Below are 18848 nucleotides of genomic sequence, written 5' to 3'. Positions count from 1 at the left end.
CTGCAGCCTCGCACCCCACTGAGCCCCGCAGCAGGGCCTGGGCTGGGGCTATGGGGGTGCTCCCATGTGTGTCCCCGCAGGAGGATGCTGAGCCCGGGGCAGCGCGGTCCCTGCGCACCAGCAGCATCTGCAGTGAGGATGAGCTCAGTGAGGAGAGGGGAGAGGATGCGCTGGGCAGGTAGGGCCGGGCTGGGACACGCGTGTGTGTGTGTGTGTGTGTGTGTGCACGTGTGTGCACGTGTGTGTGTGTGTGTGTGTGCACACGTGTGTGTGTGTGTGTGTATGCATGTGTGTGTGTGTGTATCACGTGTGTGTGTGTGTGTGTGCAGGATGGGGACACATGTATGTGTATGCACATGTGTGTGTGTGTGTGTGTGCACGCACATGTGTGTGTGTGTGTGTGCAGGATGGGAACACATGTATGTGTATGCACATGTGTGTGTGTGTGTGCAGGATGGGGACACATGTATGTGTATGCACACGTGTGTGTGTGTGCAGGATGGGGACACATGTATGTGTATGCACACGTGTGTGTGTTTGCAGGATGGGGACACATGTATGTGTGCAGGATGGGGACACATGTATGTGTGCAGGATGGGAACACATGTATGTGTATGCACATGTGTGTGTGTGCAGGATGGGGACACATGTATGTGTGCAGGATGGGGGCACATGTATGTGTATGCACGTGTGTGTGTATGCATGTGTGTGTGTGTGTATGCACGTGTGTGTGTGTATGCACATGTGTGTGTGTGTGCAGGATGGGGGCACATGTATGTGTATGCACACGTGTGTGTGTGTGTGCAGGATGGGGACATGTATGTGTGCAGGATGGGGACACATGCATGTGTGCAGGATGGGAACACATGTATGTGTGCAGGATGGGAACACATGTATGTGTGCAGGATGGGGGCACATGTATGTGTATGCACATGTGTGTGTGTATGCATGTGTGTGTGTGTGTGTATGCATGTGTGTGTGTATGCACGTGTGTGTGTGTCTGTGTGCAGGATGGGGACACATGTATGTGTATGCACACGTGTGTGTGTGTATGCACATGTGTGTGTGTGTATGCATGTGTGTGTGTGTGTATGCATGTGTGTGTGTATGCACATGTGTGTGTGTGTGCAGGATGGGGACACATGTATGTGTATGCACACGTGTGTGTGTGTGTATGCGTGTGTGTGTGTATGCACATGTGTGTGTGTGTGTATGCATGTGTGTGTGTGTGTATGCACATGTGTGTGTGTGTGTATGCACGTGTGTGTGTGTATGCATGTGTGTGTGTGTGTGTATGCACATGTGTGTGTGTGTGTGTATGCACGTGTGTGTGTGTATGCATGTGTGTGTGTGTGTGTATGCATGTGTCTCTGTATGCACGTGTGTGTGTGTGTGTGCAGGATGGGAACACATGTATGTGTATGCACACGTGTGTGTGTATGATGTGTATGCACGTGTGTGTGTGTGTGCAGGATGGGGACACATGTATGTGTATGCACACGTGTGTGTGTGTGTGCACATGTGTGCACCCTCCCTGCTGCCGAGGCTGCCTCCTGCTCTGCCCATGCCCCGGGGAAGGACAAGGGGAGGCTGCAGTGTGCGGGGGGGGGGGCTCCCCCTCCCTGTCCCCACCCCCTGGCCCCAACCAGCTCAACCCCCCCCCCCTCTGCTCCATATCCCCAGTCCCGGCCCGCACCCCCTGCACCCAGCGCCCGCCCTCCCCAGCAGCACGGGCATGGAGGGGTCCCCGCCGGGAGCCCCGCTGCGAGCGGGGTGGTTGGACAAGAACCCACCCCAGGGGTGAGTGATGCCATGGGAATGGATGGGATGGGAATGGATGGGATGGGAATGGATGGGAATGGATGCGATGGGATGGGGTGGGATGGGAATGGGTGGGAATGGATGGGATGGGATGGGGTGGGATGGGATGGATGGGATGCGATGGGAATGGATGGGATGGGATGGGGTGGGATGGGAATGGATGCGATGGGATGGGGTGGGATGGGATGCGATGGGAATGGATGGGATGGGATGGGATGGGAATGGATGCGATGGGAATGGATGGGATGGGATGGGAATGGATGCGATGGGATGGGGTGGGATGGGATGCGATGGGAATGGATGCGATGGGAATGGATGGGATGGGATGGGGTGGGAATGGATAGGAATGGGATGGATGGGAATGAATGGATGGGAATAGATGGATGGGAATGGATGGGAATGGATGGGAAATGGATGGGAATGGATGGGAAATGGATGGGAATGGATGGGAATGGATGGGAATGGATGGGAAATGGATGGGAATGGATGGGATGGGATGGGGTGGGATGGGATGCGATGGGAATGGATGCGATGGGAATGGATGGGATGGGATGCGATGGGAATGGATGGGATGGGATGGGAATGGATGGGATGGGATGGGAATGGATGGGATGGGATGGGAATGGATGGGATGGGATGGGATGGGAATGGATGCGATGGGATGGGATGGGAATGGATGGGATGCGGTGGGGGGGGCACGGGACCCATCCCTGCGCCTTGAGGGGTGTCCCCCCTGCAAACCCCCATTTAACCCAAAATGGGTTAAACCCGCTCATTTTGGGGTGGAAAAGGCTTGGTTGGAGTGGAAGGGGGGGGGTGGGGGAGGAGGGCAGGCTGCAGTGAGCTTCCCACTGGATCGTGCATGGGAATGAGCCCTGGAACGGCAGCGGCCCCAAAAGCAGCGTGGGGGGGGAGTGGGGTGGATCCATAGGGATGGTGCCTCCATCCCGGTGCTTCCATCCCGGTGCCTCCATCCCGGTGCCTCCATCAGTGAGTGCGGCAGCAGCGGGTGCCGGTGGCCCTGCCTCAGGGGTGCCAGCTCCAGGCTGGGGCTCACGGTGCGGAGCTGTGGGGCTGGGATGGGCTGGGGAAGGAGGAACCAGGAGAGCACAGTGAGCCCAGAGAACACAGTGAGCATGGTGAGCACAGTGAGCCCAATGCACCCAGTGCACCAAGTGAACACAGTGAGCACAGTGAGCCCAGTGCACACGGTGAGCACAGTGAGCCCAGAGAACCCAGTGAGCACAGTGAGCACAGAGAGCATGGCACAGTCAGTAACAGACCCCATGAGCACAGTCCCACCCCAGTCCCAGTGGACACCCAGTGAGCACAGTGACAAGTGTCCCAGAACAGTGAGCCCAGAAGCACAGTGAGCCCAGTGAGCACAGTGAGCCCAGTGTGCCCAGTGAGCCCAGTGAGCACAGTGAGCCCAGTGAGCACAGTGAGCCCAGTGAGCACAGTGTGCCCAGTGAGCCCAGTGAGCACAGGGCACCCAGTGAGCCCAGTGAGCCCAGAGAGCCCAGAGAGCCCAGTGAGTGCAGTGAGCACAGTGCACCCAGTGTGCCCAGTGTGCCCAGTGAACCCAGTGCACCCAGTGAGACCAGTGAGCACAGTGAGCCCAGTGAGCCCAGTGAGCACAGTGAACATAGTGCTCCCAGTGAGCACAGTGAGCACAGTGAGGTCAGGGAGCACAGTGAGGTCAGTGAGCCCAGTGCTCCCAGTGCACCCAGTGAGCACAGTGAGCCTGGTGAGCACAGTGAGCCCAATGCACCCAGTGAGCCCGATGCGCCCAGTGAGCCCAGTGCACAGAGCGAGTGCAGGGTCACGCTCACTCCCGTCCCATCAGGGAACCTGCTCAAAGAGCTCCTGCTCCAGCTGGGAGCAAAACCTAAACAGGAGATGGGAAAGGTGCTTGGGAGCTGCTGCAGTGGGGCTGCAGCCTGAGGAGGAGGAGGAGGAGGAGGAGGAGGAGGAGGAGGAGGAGGAGGAGGAGAAGGAGGAGAAGAAGGAGGAGGAGGAGAAGGAGAAGGAGGAGGAGGAGAAGAAGGAGGAGGAGGAGGAGGAAGAAGAAGAGAAGGAGGGGAAGGAGGAGGAGGAGGAGGAGGAGAAGAAGGAGGAGGAAGAAGAAGAGAAGGAGGGGAAGGAGGAGGAGGAGAAGGGGAAGGAGGAGGAGGAGGAGAAGGAGGAGGAGGAAGAGAAGGAGAAGGAGGAGGAGGAAGAAAAAGAGAAGGAGGGGAAGGAGGAGGAGAAGGAGGAGGAGGAGGAGGAGGAAGAAGAAGAGAAGGAGGGGAAGGAGGAGGAGGAGGAGGAGGAGGGGGAGGAGGAGGAGAAGGAAGAGAAGGAGGAGGAGGAGGAGGAGGAGGAGGAAGAAGAAGAGAAGGAGGGGAAGGAGGAGGAGGAGGAGGAGAAGGGGGAGGAGGAGCAGAAGGAAGAGAAGGAGGAGGAGGAGGAGGAGGAGGAGGATGATGAAGCTGAGGCTGCTTGCAGTGGGGCTGCTGGGGAAGCGGAAGCATTGGGAAGTCCCTGGGAAGCTGCTGATGGGATCCTGGGGGAGGCCATGGGAGGAAATGCAGGCCCCAGCCCCATAGCAGCTAAAAGCAATGGGGGTCAGAGTGGGGCTGGGGGTGCCTGTGCCCCGTGGGGCAGGGGTGAGCTCCCAGGGCAGAGCCGAGTGGTTCTGATCCCTGTTTTCATCCTGGCTTGGTCCCTGTTCTGGTTCTGGTTTTCATCCCGGTTCTGATCCCGGTTCTGATCCCAGTTCTGATCCCAGTTCTGATCCCGGTTCTGATCCCAGTTCTGATCCCAGTTCTGATCCCAGTTCTGATCCCGGTTCTGATCCCGGTTCTGATCCCAGTTCTGATCCCGGTTCTGATCCCAGTTCTGATCCCGGTTCTGATCCCAGTTCTGATCCCGGTTCTGATCCCGGTTCTGATCCCGGTTCTGATCCCAGTTCTGATCCCAGTTCTGATCCCGGTTCTGATCCCAGTTCTGATCCCGGTTCTGATCCCAGTTCTGATCCCAGTTCTGATCCCAGTTCTGATCCCAGTTCTGATCCCGGTTCTGATCCCAGTTCTGATCCCGGTTCTGATCCCGGTTCTGATCCCAGTTCTGATCCCGGTTCTGATCCCAGTTCTGATCCCGGTTCTGATCCCGGTTCTGATCCCGGTTCTGATCCCGGTTCTGATCCCGGTTCTGATCCCAGTTCTGATCCCAGTTCTGATCCCGGTTCTGATCCCAGTTCTGATCCCGGTTCTGATCCCAGTTCTGATCCCGGTTCTGATCCCAGTTCTGATCCCAGTTCTGATCCCGGTTCTGATCCCGGTTTCGATCCTGCTTTTGATGCTGCTTTTGATCCCATTGCTGATCCCTGTTCTGATCCCGGTTCTGATCCCAGTTCTGATCCCGGTTCTGATCCCGGTTCTGATCCCGGTTTTGATCCCAGTTCTGATCCCAGTTCTGATCCCGGTTCTGATCCCAGTTCTGATCCCAGTTCTGATCCCAGTTCTGATCCCGGTTTTGATCCCAGTTCTGATCCCAGTTCTGATCCCGGTTCTGATCCCAGTTTGTTTTGTGGTTTGTTTTGTGGTTTGTGTTTGTGTTCTGATCCCAGTTTTGATCCCATTTCTGATCCCAGTTTTGATCCCAGTTCTGATCCCATTTCTGATCCCAGTTTTGGTCCCAGTTTTGATCCCATTTCTGATCCCGGTTTTAGTCCCAGTTCTGATCCCAGTTCTGATCCCAGTTTTGATCCCAGTTCTGATCCCAGTTCTGATCCTGGTTTTAGTCCCAGTTCTGATCCCAGTTCTGATCCCAGTTTTGATCCTGGTTTTGTGTTTTGTTTTCTGATCCCGGTTCTGATCCCAGTTTTGATCCCAGTTCTGATCCCAGTTCTGATCCCGGTTTTAGTCCCAGTTCTGATCCTGGTTCTGATCCCAGTTCTGATCCCGGTTTTAGTCCCAGTTTTGATCCCAGTTCTGATCCCATTTCTGATCCCAGTTCTGATCCCAGTTTTAGTCCCAGTTCTGATCCCGGTTTTAGTCCCAGTTTTGATCCCAGTTCTGATCCCATTTCTGATCCCAGTTCTGATCCCAGTTTTAGTCCCAGTTCTGATCCCGGTTTTAGTCCCAGTTCTGATCCTGGTTCTGATCCCAGTTTTGATCCCGGTTTTAGTCCCAGTTTTGATCCCAGTTCTGATCCCATTTCTGATCCCAGTTCTGATCCCAGTTTTAGTCCCAGTTCTGATCCCGGTTCTGACCCCAGTGGCTGCTGCCGGTTCCAGAAGGGCCGAGCTCTGGTGTCACGAACGGGGATGGTGAAACCCTCCCTGAGCAAACAGGGCCTTGAGCAGCAGCCGGGGCCGTGTCCCCATCCCGGCAGGGTTCCATGCCAGAGCCATGCTGGGATGTGTCCCCATGGATCCATCCCTGCCCGGCCTGGGGTCCTGAGGGGTAAATGCAGAAAGGGATGGGGGCATCTTCAGGGCAGGGATGGGGACATGGTGCAGGATGGAGGGATGGGGATGGGGACACGGTGCAGGATGGAGGGATGGGGATGGGGACATGGTGCAGGATGGAGGGATGGGGATGGGGACACGGTGCAGGATGGAGGGATGGGGATGGGGACATGGTGCAGGATGGAGGGATGGGGACATGGTGCAGGATGGAGGGATGGGGATGGGGACACAGTGCAGGATGGAGGGATGGGGATGGGGACACGGTGCAGGATGGAGGGATGGGGACATGGTGCAGGATGGAGGGATGGGGACATGGTGCAGGATGGAGTGATGGGGATAGGGACATGGTGCAGGATGGAAGGATGGGGATGGGGACATGGTGCAGGATGGAGGGATGGGGACATGGATCAAAACTGGGATCAAAGCCAGGATCAAAACTGGGATCAAAACCGGGATCAAAACCAGGATCAAGGGATGAGGATGGGGACATGGCACCGGATCGATGCTGAGGTGGCCCCAGGCTCTTGACAACTGGGGCGTGAAACACATCGTAGTCACCCCAGTTCAAGGGCACTCGGTGCAGCCTGGGGATGGGGGGGAGCAGGGAAGGGGCTGCCCCAGTCCCATGGGGGCCTCCCTTCACCCTGTCCTTGGGTGCCCCATTGGGGTGCAGCTGGGTGACCTGCAGCGGGTCCCTTGCAGGTCCTACATCTACCAGAGGCGCTGGGTGAAGCTGGATGCTGAGCACCTGCGCTATTTCGACAGTGAGAAGGTGGGTTGGGGTCGGGGCCTTGCGGGGAGGAGGTGGCAGAGGAGATGCTCCTGTGGGGCCGCATCCTGCTGGGTATCTGGGGAGCAGCAGGGGGTGGGTGCTGGGGGGATGCTGGTGGGATGCGGGATGCACTGCGAGCCTGGGGTGGTCCCCATCCCATCATCCCAAGGCTGAACCTCAAATCCTGTGCTCAGCTCTAGGGCCCTCACTGCAAGAGGGACACTGAGGGGATGGAGTGGGGTCAGAGAAGGGAATGGAGCTGGTGCTGGGGTGGGATGGGGAAGGGCTGAGGGACCTGGGGGGTTCAGATGGAGAAGAGAAGGCTCAGAGGGGACCTGATGGCTGCCTCCAACCACCTGAACTGGTTGGTTCCATGGCCCTGTGGTGCTGAGCATCCTCTCCCTCTATTCCCCGCTCCAGGACACCTATTCCAAGCGCTTCATCCCCGTCTCCTGCATCTCCCGCATCACCAGCATCGGGGACCAGAAGTTCGAGGTCATCACCAACAACCGCAACTTCGTGTTCCGTGCTGAGAGCGATGGTGGGTTCCTGGCCCCCCATTCACCTCCTGCAGCCCAAGGGAGGAGCTGGGTTCCTGTCCCCCCCCATTCACCTCCTTCAGCCCAAGGGAGGAGCTGGGTTCCTGTCCCCCCATCCACCTCCTGCAGCCCAAGGGAGGAGCTGGGTTCCTGTCCCCCCCATCCTCCTCCTGCAGCCCAAGGGAGGAGCTGGGTTCCTGCCCCCCCATTCACCTCCTGCAGCCCAAGGGAGGGCTGGGTTCCTGCCCCCCCCATCCACCTCCTGCAGCCCAAGGGAGGAGCTGGGTTCCTGGCCCCCCCCATTCACCTCCTGCAGCCCAAGGGAGGAGCTGGGTTCCTGTCCCCCCATCCACCTCCTGCAGCCCAAGGGAGGAGCTGGGTTCCTGCCCCCCCATTCACCTCCTGCAGCCCAAGGGAGGAGCTGGGCTCCTGCCCCATTCACCTCCTGCAGCCCAAGGGAGGAGCTGGGTTCCTGTCCCCCCCATTCACCTCCTTCAGCCCAAGGGAGGAGCTGGGTTCCTGTCCCCCCCATTCACCTCCTGCAGCCCAAGGGAGGAGCTGGGTTCCTGTCCCCCCCATTCACCTCCTGCAGCCCAAGGGAGGAGCTGGGTTCCTGTCCCCCCCATTCACCTCCTGCAGCCCAAGGGAGGAGCTGGGTTCCTGTCCCCCCCCATTCACCTCCTGCAGCCCAAGGGAGGAGCTGGGTTCCTGTCCCCCCCCATTCACCTCCTGCAGCCCAAGGGAGGAGCTGGGTTCCTGTCCCCCCCATTCACCTCCTGCAGCCCAAGGGAGGAGCTGGGTTCCTGGCCCCCCCATTCACCTCCTGCAGCCCAATGGAGGAGCTCTGGAGCTTCCCATCCCCAGGGCTTGGATCCTGACCCATCCCCATCCCCATCCCTGCAGCCGATCGCAATGAGTGGATCCGGAGCCTTCAGCAGGTGGTGGAGGAGCGGAGGAGGACATTGGGGTCCCCAGGCTCCAGTGGGGTCCCCAGTGAGCTGCCCGATAGGAGCGGGTTCCTGGAGCTGCGGGGCTTCAAGCACAAGCTCTTCGTGGTGGTGGCTGGGGATAAAGTTCTCCTCTACAAGAACGCTGAGGTGGGTGACGGGGATGAGGTGACAGCATCGGGTACCCCAGTGATGCTCTAAGGGGACCCTTCCCTTTGTACCCACACACTGAGCAGTGGATGAGGTGACACCATCGGGTACCCCAGTGATGCTCTAAGGGGGACCCTTCCCTTTGCACCCACACACTGAGCAGTGGATGAGGTGACACCATCGGGTACCCCAGTGATGCTCTAAGGGGGACCCTTCCCTTTGCACCCACACACTGGGCACTGGATGAGGTGACAGCATCGGGTACCCCAGTGATGCTCTAAGGGGACCCTTCCCTTTGCACCCAGACACTGGGCAGTGGATGAGGTGACACCATCAGTACCCCAGTGATGCTCTAAGGGGGACCCTTCCCTTTGCACCCAGACACTGGGCAGTGGATGAGGTGACACCATCAGTACCCCAGTGATGCTCTAAGGGGGACCCTTCCCTTTGCACCCACATCCTGAGCAGTGGATGAGGTGACAGCATCGGGTACCCCAGTGATGCTCTAAGGGGACCCTTCCCTTTGCACCCGCACCCTGAGCAGTGGATGAGGTGACACCATCGGGTACCCCAGTGATGCTCTAAGGGGGACCCTTCCCTTTGTACAGACACCCTGAGCATTGGATGAGGTGACAGCATCGGGTACCCCAGTGATGCTCTAAGGGGGACCCTTCCCTTTGCACCCACACACTGGGCAGTGGATGAGGTGACAGCATCGGTACCCCAGTGATGCTCTAAGGGGGACCCTTCCCTTTGCACCCACACACTGGGCAGTGGATGAGGTGACACCATCGGGTACCCCAGTGATGCTCTAAGGGGACCCTTCCCTTTGCACCCACACTCTGAGCAGTGGATGAGGTGACACCATCGGGTACCCCAGTGATGCTCTAAGGGGGACCCTTCCCTTTGCACCCACACACTGGGCAGTGGATGAGGTGACAGCATCGGGTACCCCAGTGATGCTCTAAGGGGGACCCTTCCCTTTGCACCCACACACTGGGCAGTGGATGAGGTGACAGCATCGGGTACCCCAGTGATGCTCTAAGGGGGACCCTTCCCTTTGCACCCACACACTGGGCAGTGGATGAGGTGACAGCATCGGGTACCCAGTGATGCTCTAAGGGGACCCTTCCCTTTGCACCCACACACTGGGCAGTGGATGAGGTGACAGCATCGGGTACCCCAGTGATGCTCTAAGGGGGACCCTTCCCTTTGCACCCACACCCTGCACAGTGGATGAGGTGACACCATCGGGTACCCCAGTGATGCTCTAAGGGGACCCTTCCCTTTGCACCCACACACTGGGCAGTGGATGAGGTGACAGCATCGGGTACCCCAGTGATGCTCTAAGGGGGACCCTTCCCTTTGCACCCACACCCTGAGCAGTGGATGAGGTGACAGCATCGGGTACCCCAGTGATGCTCTAAGGGGGACCCTTCCCTTTGCACCCACACCCTGCACAGTGGATGAGGTGACAGCATTGGGTACCCCAGTGATGCTCTAAGGGGACCCTTCCCTTTGCACCCACACACTGCGCAGTGGATGAGGTGACAGCATCGGGTACCCCAGTGATGCTCTAAGGGGGACCGTTCCCTTTGCACCCACATCCTGAGCAGTGGATGAGGTGACACCATCGGGTACCCCAGTGATGCTCTAAGGGGGACCCTTCCCTTTGCACCCACACCCTGCACAGTGGATGAGGTGACAGCATCGGCACCGCAGTGATGCTTTAATGGGGACCATTCCTTTTGCACCCACACACTAAGCAGAGCAGCACTGAGCTGGGGGTACCACCCCCTAAATGTGGACAGCTCAGCCCTCACAGGCTGCTGACCCTGGGGCTGCAGCCCCTTCTCACCACCAGCTCCAACCTTTGGGGTCCCCCATGAGCACCGACCCCCCTGGAGATGCTCCATAGGGATGGGAGCTGGGGACACAGCATCTCCTGCATCCCCAAGTCCCCATTGCCCACCCTCACCCCAGGACCATCGCCTTGGCATCGGCATCACCTACATCGAGATGAACGTGGGCAACGTGAAGGATGTGGATCGCCGCGGCTTCGAGCTCACCACCCCGTACCGCACCTTCAGCTTCGCGGCCGACTCGGAGCAGGACAAGGAGGAGTGGCTGGAAGCCATGGAGCAATCCATCACCGAGGCCCTCTCCAGCTCCGAGGTGGCCGAGAGGATCTGGGCACTGGAACCCAACCGCTCCTGCGCCGACTGTGGTGCCCCCAAGCCCGACTGGGCCTCCATCAACCTCTGCGTGGTCATCTGCAAGCGATGCGCGGGTACCTGCATCCCGAGGCGGGCAGAGCGGGCCCTGCATCCCCTGCTCTGGGTGCTGGGGACCACGCTGGGGTTGGCTTCTCCCATCCCAAAGCAGCTCCTCAATGGCTTTGTCTCGGTGGCAGGGGAGCACCGGGGCTTGGGTCCTTCGATCAGCAAAGTGCGGAGCTTGAAGATGGACAGGAAGGTGTGGACGGAGGAGCTGATCCAGGTATTGGTGCAGATCAACCCCCCCCAAAGCCCCTTTTTGGGGGGCAGACATCCCTCCCCTCCCCATGGGACTTCCCCAGCCTTTGGGGTGACACTGCGGTGGGTTTGGCCCCTCAGCATCCTCCATCCCCATCCCTGTGGTCCATGGACACCCATGCGGTGAGGACAAGCAGCACTTGTGTGCGGTGCTGAGGAAGGGTTGCATTGGAATGCATGGACACAGACGGGATTCATTCCCAGACCCAACCCAGCCACATTCCCAGACCCTGGCTGGCCCCGCTCTTCCCGACCTTTCCTGCTCAGATCCCGCATTCCTGCCTGCGTCCCACCCGCGCTGCCTCCGGCATCGCCTGCTCCCCGAGCCCCCAAACGCTTCCAGCTGTGCTCCATCCCCTCCCTGCTCCGGGATTGGTGCCCAAACCCAGGGTGCTGCCAGCATCCCATTCCCACCCTGGCTCTGCTGCCACCCAAAGGGCTTAGGGATGCTGGCAGAGCACCCAAGGGCTCGCTGAGACAACGAGAAACCTCTTCATGTCAGGCTGAGCATCGTTCGGTACCGGGCACTGGGATGGCGAGGAGCCATGGAATGGCCTTTAAATCCCCCTGGATGGATGCAGAGCATCCCGCCCCTTGCCTGCAGCTGGATGCTGCATTCCAGATGTGGTTTTCCAGGCAGGAAGGGGGGGTCAGTGGCTGCGGGGGCTGCAGATGCTGGGCTGAGCCGTGCTGTGGGGCTGCGTTCCTGCAGTGAGTGGGTGCTCCTGCGCACCCCATGCAGCACCCGTCACCCCCCCAGTGCACCCCACTGGTCCCTGGGCAGGCACAGCAGCAGCTTTGGGCTCTGAATGTCCCCATGAGGGGAGCTGTTGCTGGGCTCATCCTGCATGAGGAGTCCTGGAGCGGGTCCATAGGAGGCTGCGAGGGCTGGAGCAGCTCTGCTCTGGAGCCAGGCTGAGAGAGCTGGGCTGGGGCAGCCTGGAGAAGAGAAGGCTCCTGAAGGGGAGACCTTAGAGCAGCTCCAGTGCCTAAAGGGGCTGCAGGGAACCTGGAGAGGGGCTTGGGACAAGGGCCTGTAGGGACAGGCCAAGGGGAATGGCTTGAACCTGCCCCAGGGGAGACTGAGCTGAGCTCTTAGGCAGAAGCTCTTCCCTGTGAGGGTGCTGAGGCGCTGGCACAGGGTGCCCAGAGAAGCTGTGGCTGCCCCATCCCTGGCAGTGCTCAAGGCCAGGTTGGACACAGGGGCTTGGAGCAAGCTGCTCCAGTGGAAGGGGTCCCTACCTGTGGGTTTAGATGGGCTTTCAGCCCCCTTCATCCCACCCCATCCCCTCTCCATCTCCCCCTCTCTGTCCCTCAGCTCTTCCATCACATCGGTAACGCTGTCGCCAACCAGTTCTGGGCCGCCAACGTCCCCCCCAGTGAATCCATCGGCCCCAGTAGTGGGAGCCAGGAGAGGAGGCGCTTCCTGAGGGCCAAGTACCGGGAGGGCAAGTACCGGCGCTACCACCCGCTCTTCGGCAACCAGGAGGAGCTCGACAGGGTCCGTGCCATGGGGGCATCGCCTGCGGGGTCCCCTTGGGTGCTTGGGGTGGGTGGGTGGGGGGGTCCTGAGCCTGCTCTGGGGTGCGGGGTCTGCCCGGGCAGGGTGCCCAGCCTAGGGTATGGGCTGGGTGGCTTCTAACCCTGTGTGTAACCCTGTGTGTGCCCATGTCTGTATCATGTCTGTATCCATGTCTGTATCCCTGCCTGTATCCCTGCTTGTATCCATGTCCGTATCATGTCTGTATCCCTGTCTGTATCCCTGTCTGTATCCCTGTCTGTATCCCTGCCTGTATCCCTGCCTGTATCCCTGTCTGTATCCCTGTCTGTATCATGTCTATATCCATGTCTGTATCCCTGTCTGTATCGTGTCTGTATCCCTGTCTGTATCCCTGTCTGTATCCCTGCCTGTATCCCTGCTTGTGTCCATGTCCGTATCATGTCTGTATCCTTGCCTGTATCCCTGTCTGTATCCCTGTCTGTATCCATGTCCGTAGCCATGTCTGTATCCCTGTCTGTATCCCTGCCTGTATCCCTGTTTGTATCCCTGCCTTTATCCCTGTCTGTATCCCTGCCTGTATCCCTGTTTGTATCCCTGCCTTTATCCCTGTCTGTATCCCTGCCTGTATCCCTGTTTGTATCCCTGCCTTTATCCCTGTCTGTATCCCTGTCTGTATCCCTGTTTGTATCCCTGCCTTTATCCCTGTCTGTATCCCTGCCTGTATCCCTGTCTGTATCCCTGTCTGTATCCCTGCCTGTATCCCTGTCTGTATCCTTGCCTGTATCCCTGCCTTTATCCCTGTCTGTGTCCTTGCCTGTGTCTCTGCCTGTATCCCTGCCTGTATCCATGTCTGTATCCCTGTCTGTATCCCTGCCTGTATCCCTGTCTGTATCCATGTCTGTATCCCTGCATGTATCCCTGTCTGTAGCCTTGCCTGTTTCCTTGTCTGTATCCCTGCCTGAATCCCTGCCTATACCCCTGCTTATATCCCTGCCTGTATCCATGTCCGTATCCATGTCCATATCCCTGTCTGTGTCCTTGTCTGTATCCATGTCTGTATCCCTGTCTGTACCCCTGCCTGTATCCCTGTCTGTATCATGTCTGTATCCCTGCCTTTATCCCTGTCTGTGTCCTTGCCTCTGTCTCTGCCTGTATCCCTGCCTGTATCCCTGTCTGTATCTCTGGCCTTACCCCTGTCTGCGTCCGTGCTTGTATCCCTGCCTTTATCCCTGTCGCTATCCATGCCCTTATTTCTGCCTTTATTCCTGCCTGCATCCCTGCCCTTATCCCTGCCTTTATCCCTGCCCGTATCCCTGTCTGTATCACATCACCCCCATTGCACACCCTGTGTCCCCACTGGGTACCCTGGGTTCACCAGGAGGGATGAGCTGGATGTGGGAGCAGGGAGACATCTCCGATGGGGCACACCCCGCCCCATTTCCAGGCTGGAAAGCCCAGTCTGGGATGGGATTCCCCATTCCACAGCCGGGTTTCACCTCTTCCCAGCTTGGAAATGGCACTGGGGTCCAGCACTGGGCTGGAATGGGGTTGGTGTTGAGGGGGACGCTGTGATTCCAGCATCTTCCTACAGTGACCAGCATCCAATTCACTTCCATCCACCCATTCCCATTCCCAGCCATGGGCATGGTGCTGGGTTGGGGCTTCACTCCACTTTGCCCCATTGGCACAAGGAATGATGTCCTGGCACAGGGAATGCTGTCCTGGCACAGGGAATGCCGTCCTAGCACAAGGAATGCCATTGCAGCACAGGGAATATGATCCCAGCACAGGGAATACCATCCCAGCACAGAGAATGCCATCCTGGCACAGGGAATATGATCCCAGCACAGAGAATGCCATCCCAGCACAGGGAACACCATCCCAGCACAGGGAATGCCATCCCAGCACAGGGAATACCATCCCAGCACAGGGAATGCCATCCCAGATAACCCCATCCCAGCACAGGGAATGCCATCCCAGCACAGGGAATGCCATCCCAGATAATCCCATCCCAGCACAGGGAATGCCATCCCAGCACAGGGAATGCCATCCCAGCACAGGGAACACCATCCCAGCACAAGGAATACCATCCCAGCACAGGGAATGCCATCCCAGCACAGGGAATGCCATCCCAGCACAAGGAATACCATTGCAGCACAGGGAACACCATCCCAGCCCAGGAAATGCCACCCCAGATAATCCCATCCCAGCCCAGGGAATGCCGTCCCAGCACAGGGAATGCCATCCCAGCACAGGGAATGCCATCCTGGCACAGGGAATGCCATCCCAGATAACCCCATCCCATCCCATCCCATCCCACCCCATCCCACCCCATCCCATCCCATCCCAGGGAGCTCCATCCCCGCTCCCCCCGTGTCCCTCCTCCTCCCCTCAGGGCAGTCTCTCCCATGTGCCTTTGTTTGCTTTCCTGCCCCGCTCCCGCCCCGTGACTTCAGCGGCTCCCCCGCTCCCTCCCTCCCGTCCCGTCCCTCCCCTCCTTTGTCCCGCTCCGCCCGGGCCCCATCCCGCTGTTCCCGGTGCTCCCCAGGCGCTCTGCGCGGCCGTCACCACCGCGGACCTGGCGGAGACGCAGGCGCTGCTGTTCTGCGGGGCCGCCGCGTCCTGCGCCACCGGGGACCCCCAGTGCCCCACGGCCCTGGCCCTGGCCCAGCGCAGCGGGCAGCGCCTGCAGATGGAGTTCCTGCTGCACAACAGGTCCTCAGGTAAGGGATTGAGCCCGGCGGCTCAGGGGATCCCACCGGGAATGGGGCTGGGGGAGACCGGGGGATACAGGGTGATGGTACCCTGATGGGGGATACAGGGCGCTGGTACCCTGCTGGGGGATACAGGGGGATACAGGGCGATGGTACCCTGCTGGGGGATACAGGGCGATGGTACCCTGCTGGGGGATACAGGGGGATACAGGGCGCTGGTACCCTGCTGGGGGATACAGGGCGCTGGTACCCTGCTGGGGGATACAGGGTGCTGGTACCCTGCTGGGGCATCCTGGGGGATACAGGGTGCTGGTACCCTGCCAGGGCATCCTGGGGGATACAGGGCGCTGGTACCCTGCTGGGGGATACAGGGCGCTGGTACCCTGCTGGGGGATACAGGGCGCTGGTACCCTGCTGGGGGATACAGGGCGCTGGTACCCTGCTGAGGGATACAGGGCGCTGGTACCCTGCTGGGGCATCCTGGGGGATACAGGGCTCTGGAACCCGGTCAGAGCATCCTGGGGGATACAGGGCACTGGTACCCTGCTGGGGCATCCTGGGGGATACAGGGCACTGGTACCCTGCTGGGGCATCCTGGGGGATACAGGGTGCTGGTACCTTGCTGGGGCATCCGGGGGGATGCAGGGCTCTGGTACCCTGCTGGGGGATACAGGGCTCTGGTACCCTGCTGGGGCATCCTGGGGGATACAGGGCTCCGGAACCCGGTCAGATCATCGTGGGGGATACAGGGCTCCGGAACCCGGTCAGAGCATCCTGGGGGATACAGGGCTCCAGAACCTTGCCGGTGTATCCCTGGGGATACAGGAGTGTGGTCCCAGAGCTTTATCCTACCCAGCAGCTTCCCAGCGTGGGGATATCCAGCTGCTCTGTGTACCCCAGGAGAGGGAAAAAGGGCTTTGGGGAGCACCACCATAGAATCATAGAATAGTTAGGGCTGGAAAGGACCTTAGGATCATCGAGCCAGCCAGGGATACTGGCCCAAAGCCCTATATGGGATGCAGGGAAGGACAAAGGCACCATCCTGGGCATCCCAGTGGACATCCCTCTGCCCCCCACCTCCAGCATCCCCTAAACCTTCCCACCCATTCCACCCACTGTGGCTCCCATGGGATCCATCCGCACCCTAACCCAGGGTGAACTTCCACCTTGGGAGCATTCCAGGCGCCGGGATGGAGGTGTTCCCGCTTGCCCCAGCCATCACCTCCCTTCCCCGCCTCTGCAGCCAAGCCTGGCCCGCAGGAGCTGGAATTCACCCAGGATTGGGGCCGGCCCTGCCCTGCATTCCGGATGCGTCAGCACAAAACGGGTCTGGAAACCAACCCCTTGAGCTCATCCCGGCTCTGGAATTCCTGGGGCCGATGAGCTGTGTGTGGGTAGGGCTGGGATTCTGCCCCTTTTCCCTGTCCCAAGAGCTCCAGGGAGCCCCATGCTCTGAGCTGGGGGTGCTTTAGGGGTGTCCCTGCATCCCGGTTCCTGGAGGAACGTGGGGAGTGCCTCTTGTTGGAAGGCAAAAGGGGCGATGCTCCGCTCCTATGGAACCACAAGGAGCTGGGATGGACCAGGAGGAACCTCACCAGTGGGAAAACCCAGTCCCCGCCATCCCACAGCATCCCCATACCAGCTCAGGGATGTGGGATGTGGGATATGGATATGGGATGCCCTGATCCCCACAGCCGGGGGGGGCTGGAGCTGCTCCTTGCACCCCAACTGGTGCAGCCATGGGATGCTTTCGTGTTCCTGCTTCTTGGGCTGGGCCGGGGAGCCCCGGGTGAGTTGGGGCTGGGATTTTGGGGTGCTCCAGCCCCCCCGATGAGCTCTGCTCCCCTTCACAGAGCCCCCTCGCCTGGAGCTGGGGGGCAGCGAGGAGAAGCCCTACTCGGTTCCGCTGCTCTCCGTCACCCACCACGGCTTCCTCTACAAGACCCCGTCCATGGCCAAGCCCATCGGCGAGCGCAAGGGGCCGGAAGGTACGGGGGGGTCTGTGCTGGGGATGGGGGACAGGGGCCCCATTGTAATCCCTTTGTAAGCCCATTGCAAGCCCTTTGTAAACCCATTCTAATCCCTTTGTAAGCCCGTTGCAAGCCCATTGCAAGCCCATTTCAAGCCCATTGCAAGCCCTTTGTAAGCCCATTGCAAGCCCTTTGCAAGCCCTTTGTAAACCCATTGTAAGCCCATTTCAAGCCCATTGCAAGCCCTTTGCAAGCCCATTGCAAGCCCATTGCAAGCCCTTTGTAAGCCCATTGTAAGCCATTTGCAAGCCTTTTGCAAGCCCATTTCAAGCCCTTTGTAAGCTCATTGCAAGCCCTTTGTAAGCCCATTGCAAGCCCATTGCAAGCCCTTTGTAAGCCCATTGCAAGCCCTTTGTAAGCCCATTGCAAGCCCTTTGTAAGCCCATTGCAAGCCCATTGCAAGCCCTTTGTAATCCCATTGCAAACCCATTGTAAACCCATTGTAATCCCATTGGAAGCCCATTGCAAGCCCTTTGTAAGCCCATTGCAAGCCCTTTGCAAGCCCTTTGTAAGCCCATTGCAAGCCCATTGCAAGATCATTGCAAGCCCATTGCAAGCCCTTTGGAAGCCCTTTGCAAGCCCATTGCAAGCCCATTGCAAGCCCTTTGTAATCCCATTGCAAGCCCTTTGTAATCCCATTGCAAGCCCTTTGCAATCCCTTTGCACCCGGTTGTAGAGTTCAGCCGGCGCTGGTGCACGCTGCAGGACGGGCTCCTCAGCTACTACGAGAGCGAGCGCAGCGCGGCGCCCAACGGGGAGCTCCGGGCCCAGGAGATGGTGTGCCTGGTGCACAATGCACCCCACACACATGGGTATGAGCAGCCCCCATGGGCACGCACACAGCACCCCCAGAGCCTTCCTAACCCCATGTGATCCCTTGGAACCCCTATGCATCCCCTTTGGAACCCCTTTGTACCTCTATAACCCCTGTGCAGCCCCTTTGTAACCCCTGTGCAGCCCCTTTGTAGACCCTTTCTAACGCCTTTGTACGTCTTCAGCCCCTGTGCAGCCACTTTGTAACCCCTGTGCAGCCCCTTTGGAACCCCTTTGGAGCCCCTTTGGAACCCCTTTGTACCTCTTCAACCTCTTTGCAGCCCCATTGTAACCCTTTTGTACCTCTTCAACCCCTTTTCAGCCCTTTGTAACCCCTTTGTAACCCCTTTGTAACCCCTTTGGAAAACCTTTGTACCTCTTCAACCCCTGTGCAGCCCCTTTGTAACCTCTTTGTACCTCTTCAACCCCTGTGCAGCCCCTTTGGAACCCCTGTGCAGCCCCTTTGGAGCCCCTTTGTACCTCTTCAACCCCTGTGCAGCCCCTTTGGAACCCCTGTGCAGCCCCTTTGGAACCCCTTTGTACCTCTTCAACCCCTGTGCAGCCCCTTTGGAAC

The 18848-nt window shown here is 59.1% G+C and overlaps 1 protein-coding gene across 1 annotated transcript in view; it reads left to right on the top strand.

Annotated features, from left to right (window-relative positions):
- Positions 1-1685: 1685 nt before the first annotated feature.
- ARAP1 (ArfGAP with RhoGAP domain, ankyrin repeat and PH domain 1) overlaps positions 1686-18848 on the top strand; it is a 31992-nt gene continuing 14829 nt past the window's right edge. Inside the window, exons 1-10 of the mRNA XM_061368372.1 lie at positions 1686-1800; positions 6977-7046; positions 7467-7587; positions 8489-8682; positions 10666-10972; positions 11096-11181; positions 12535-12717; positions 15266-15440; positions 17285-17419; positions 18138-18273. Coding sequence (XP_061224356.1) covers positions 1736-1800; positions 6977-7046; positions 7467-7587; positions 8489-8682; positions 10666-10972; positions 11096-11181; positions 12535-12717; positions 15266-15440; positions 17285-17419; positions 18138-18273 — 1472 coding nt within the window. The 5' untranslated portion in view covers positions 1686-1735. The remainder of the gene's footprint in view (positions 1801-6976; positions 7047-7466; positions 7588-8488; positions 8683-10665; positions 10973-11095; positions 11182-12534; positions 12718-15265; positions 15441-17284; positions 17420-18137; positions 18274-18848) is intronic.

Source organism: Neopsephotus bourkii, unplaced genomic scaffold, assembly GCF_033783945.1.
Source record: "Neopsephotus bourkii isolate Nb327-2 ecotype Australia unplaced genomic scaffold, CSIRO-AGI_Nbou_v1 NB_10, whole genome shotgun sequence".
Lineage (NCBI taxonomy): Eukaryota > Metazoa > Chordata > Aves > Psittaciformes > Psittacidae > Neopsephotus > Neopsephotus bourkii.
The sequence above is the reverse complement of the archived record's forward strand: the minus strand, read 5'-3'. Positions and strand labels throughout refer to the sequence as shown.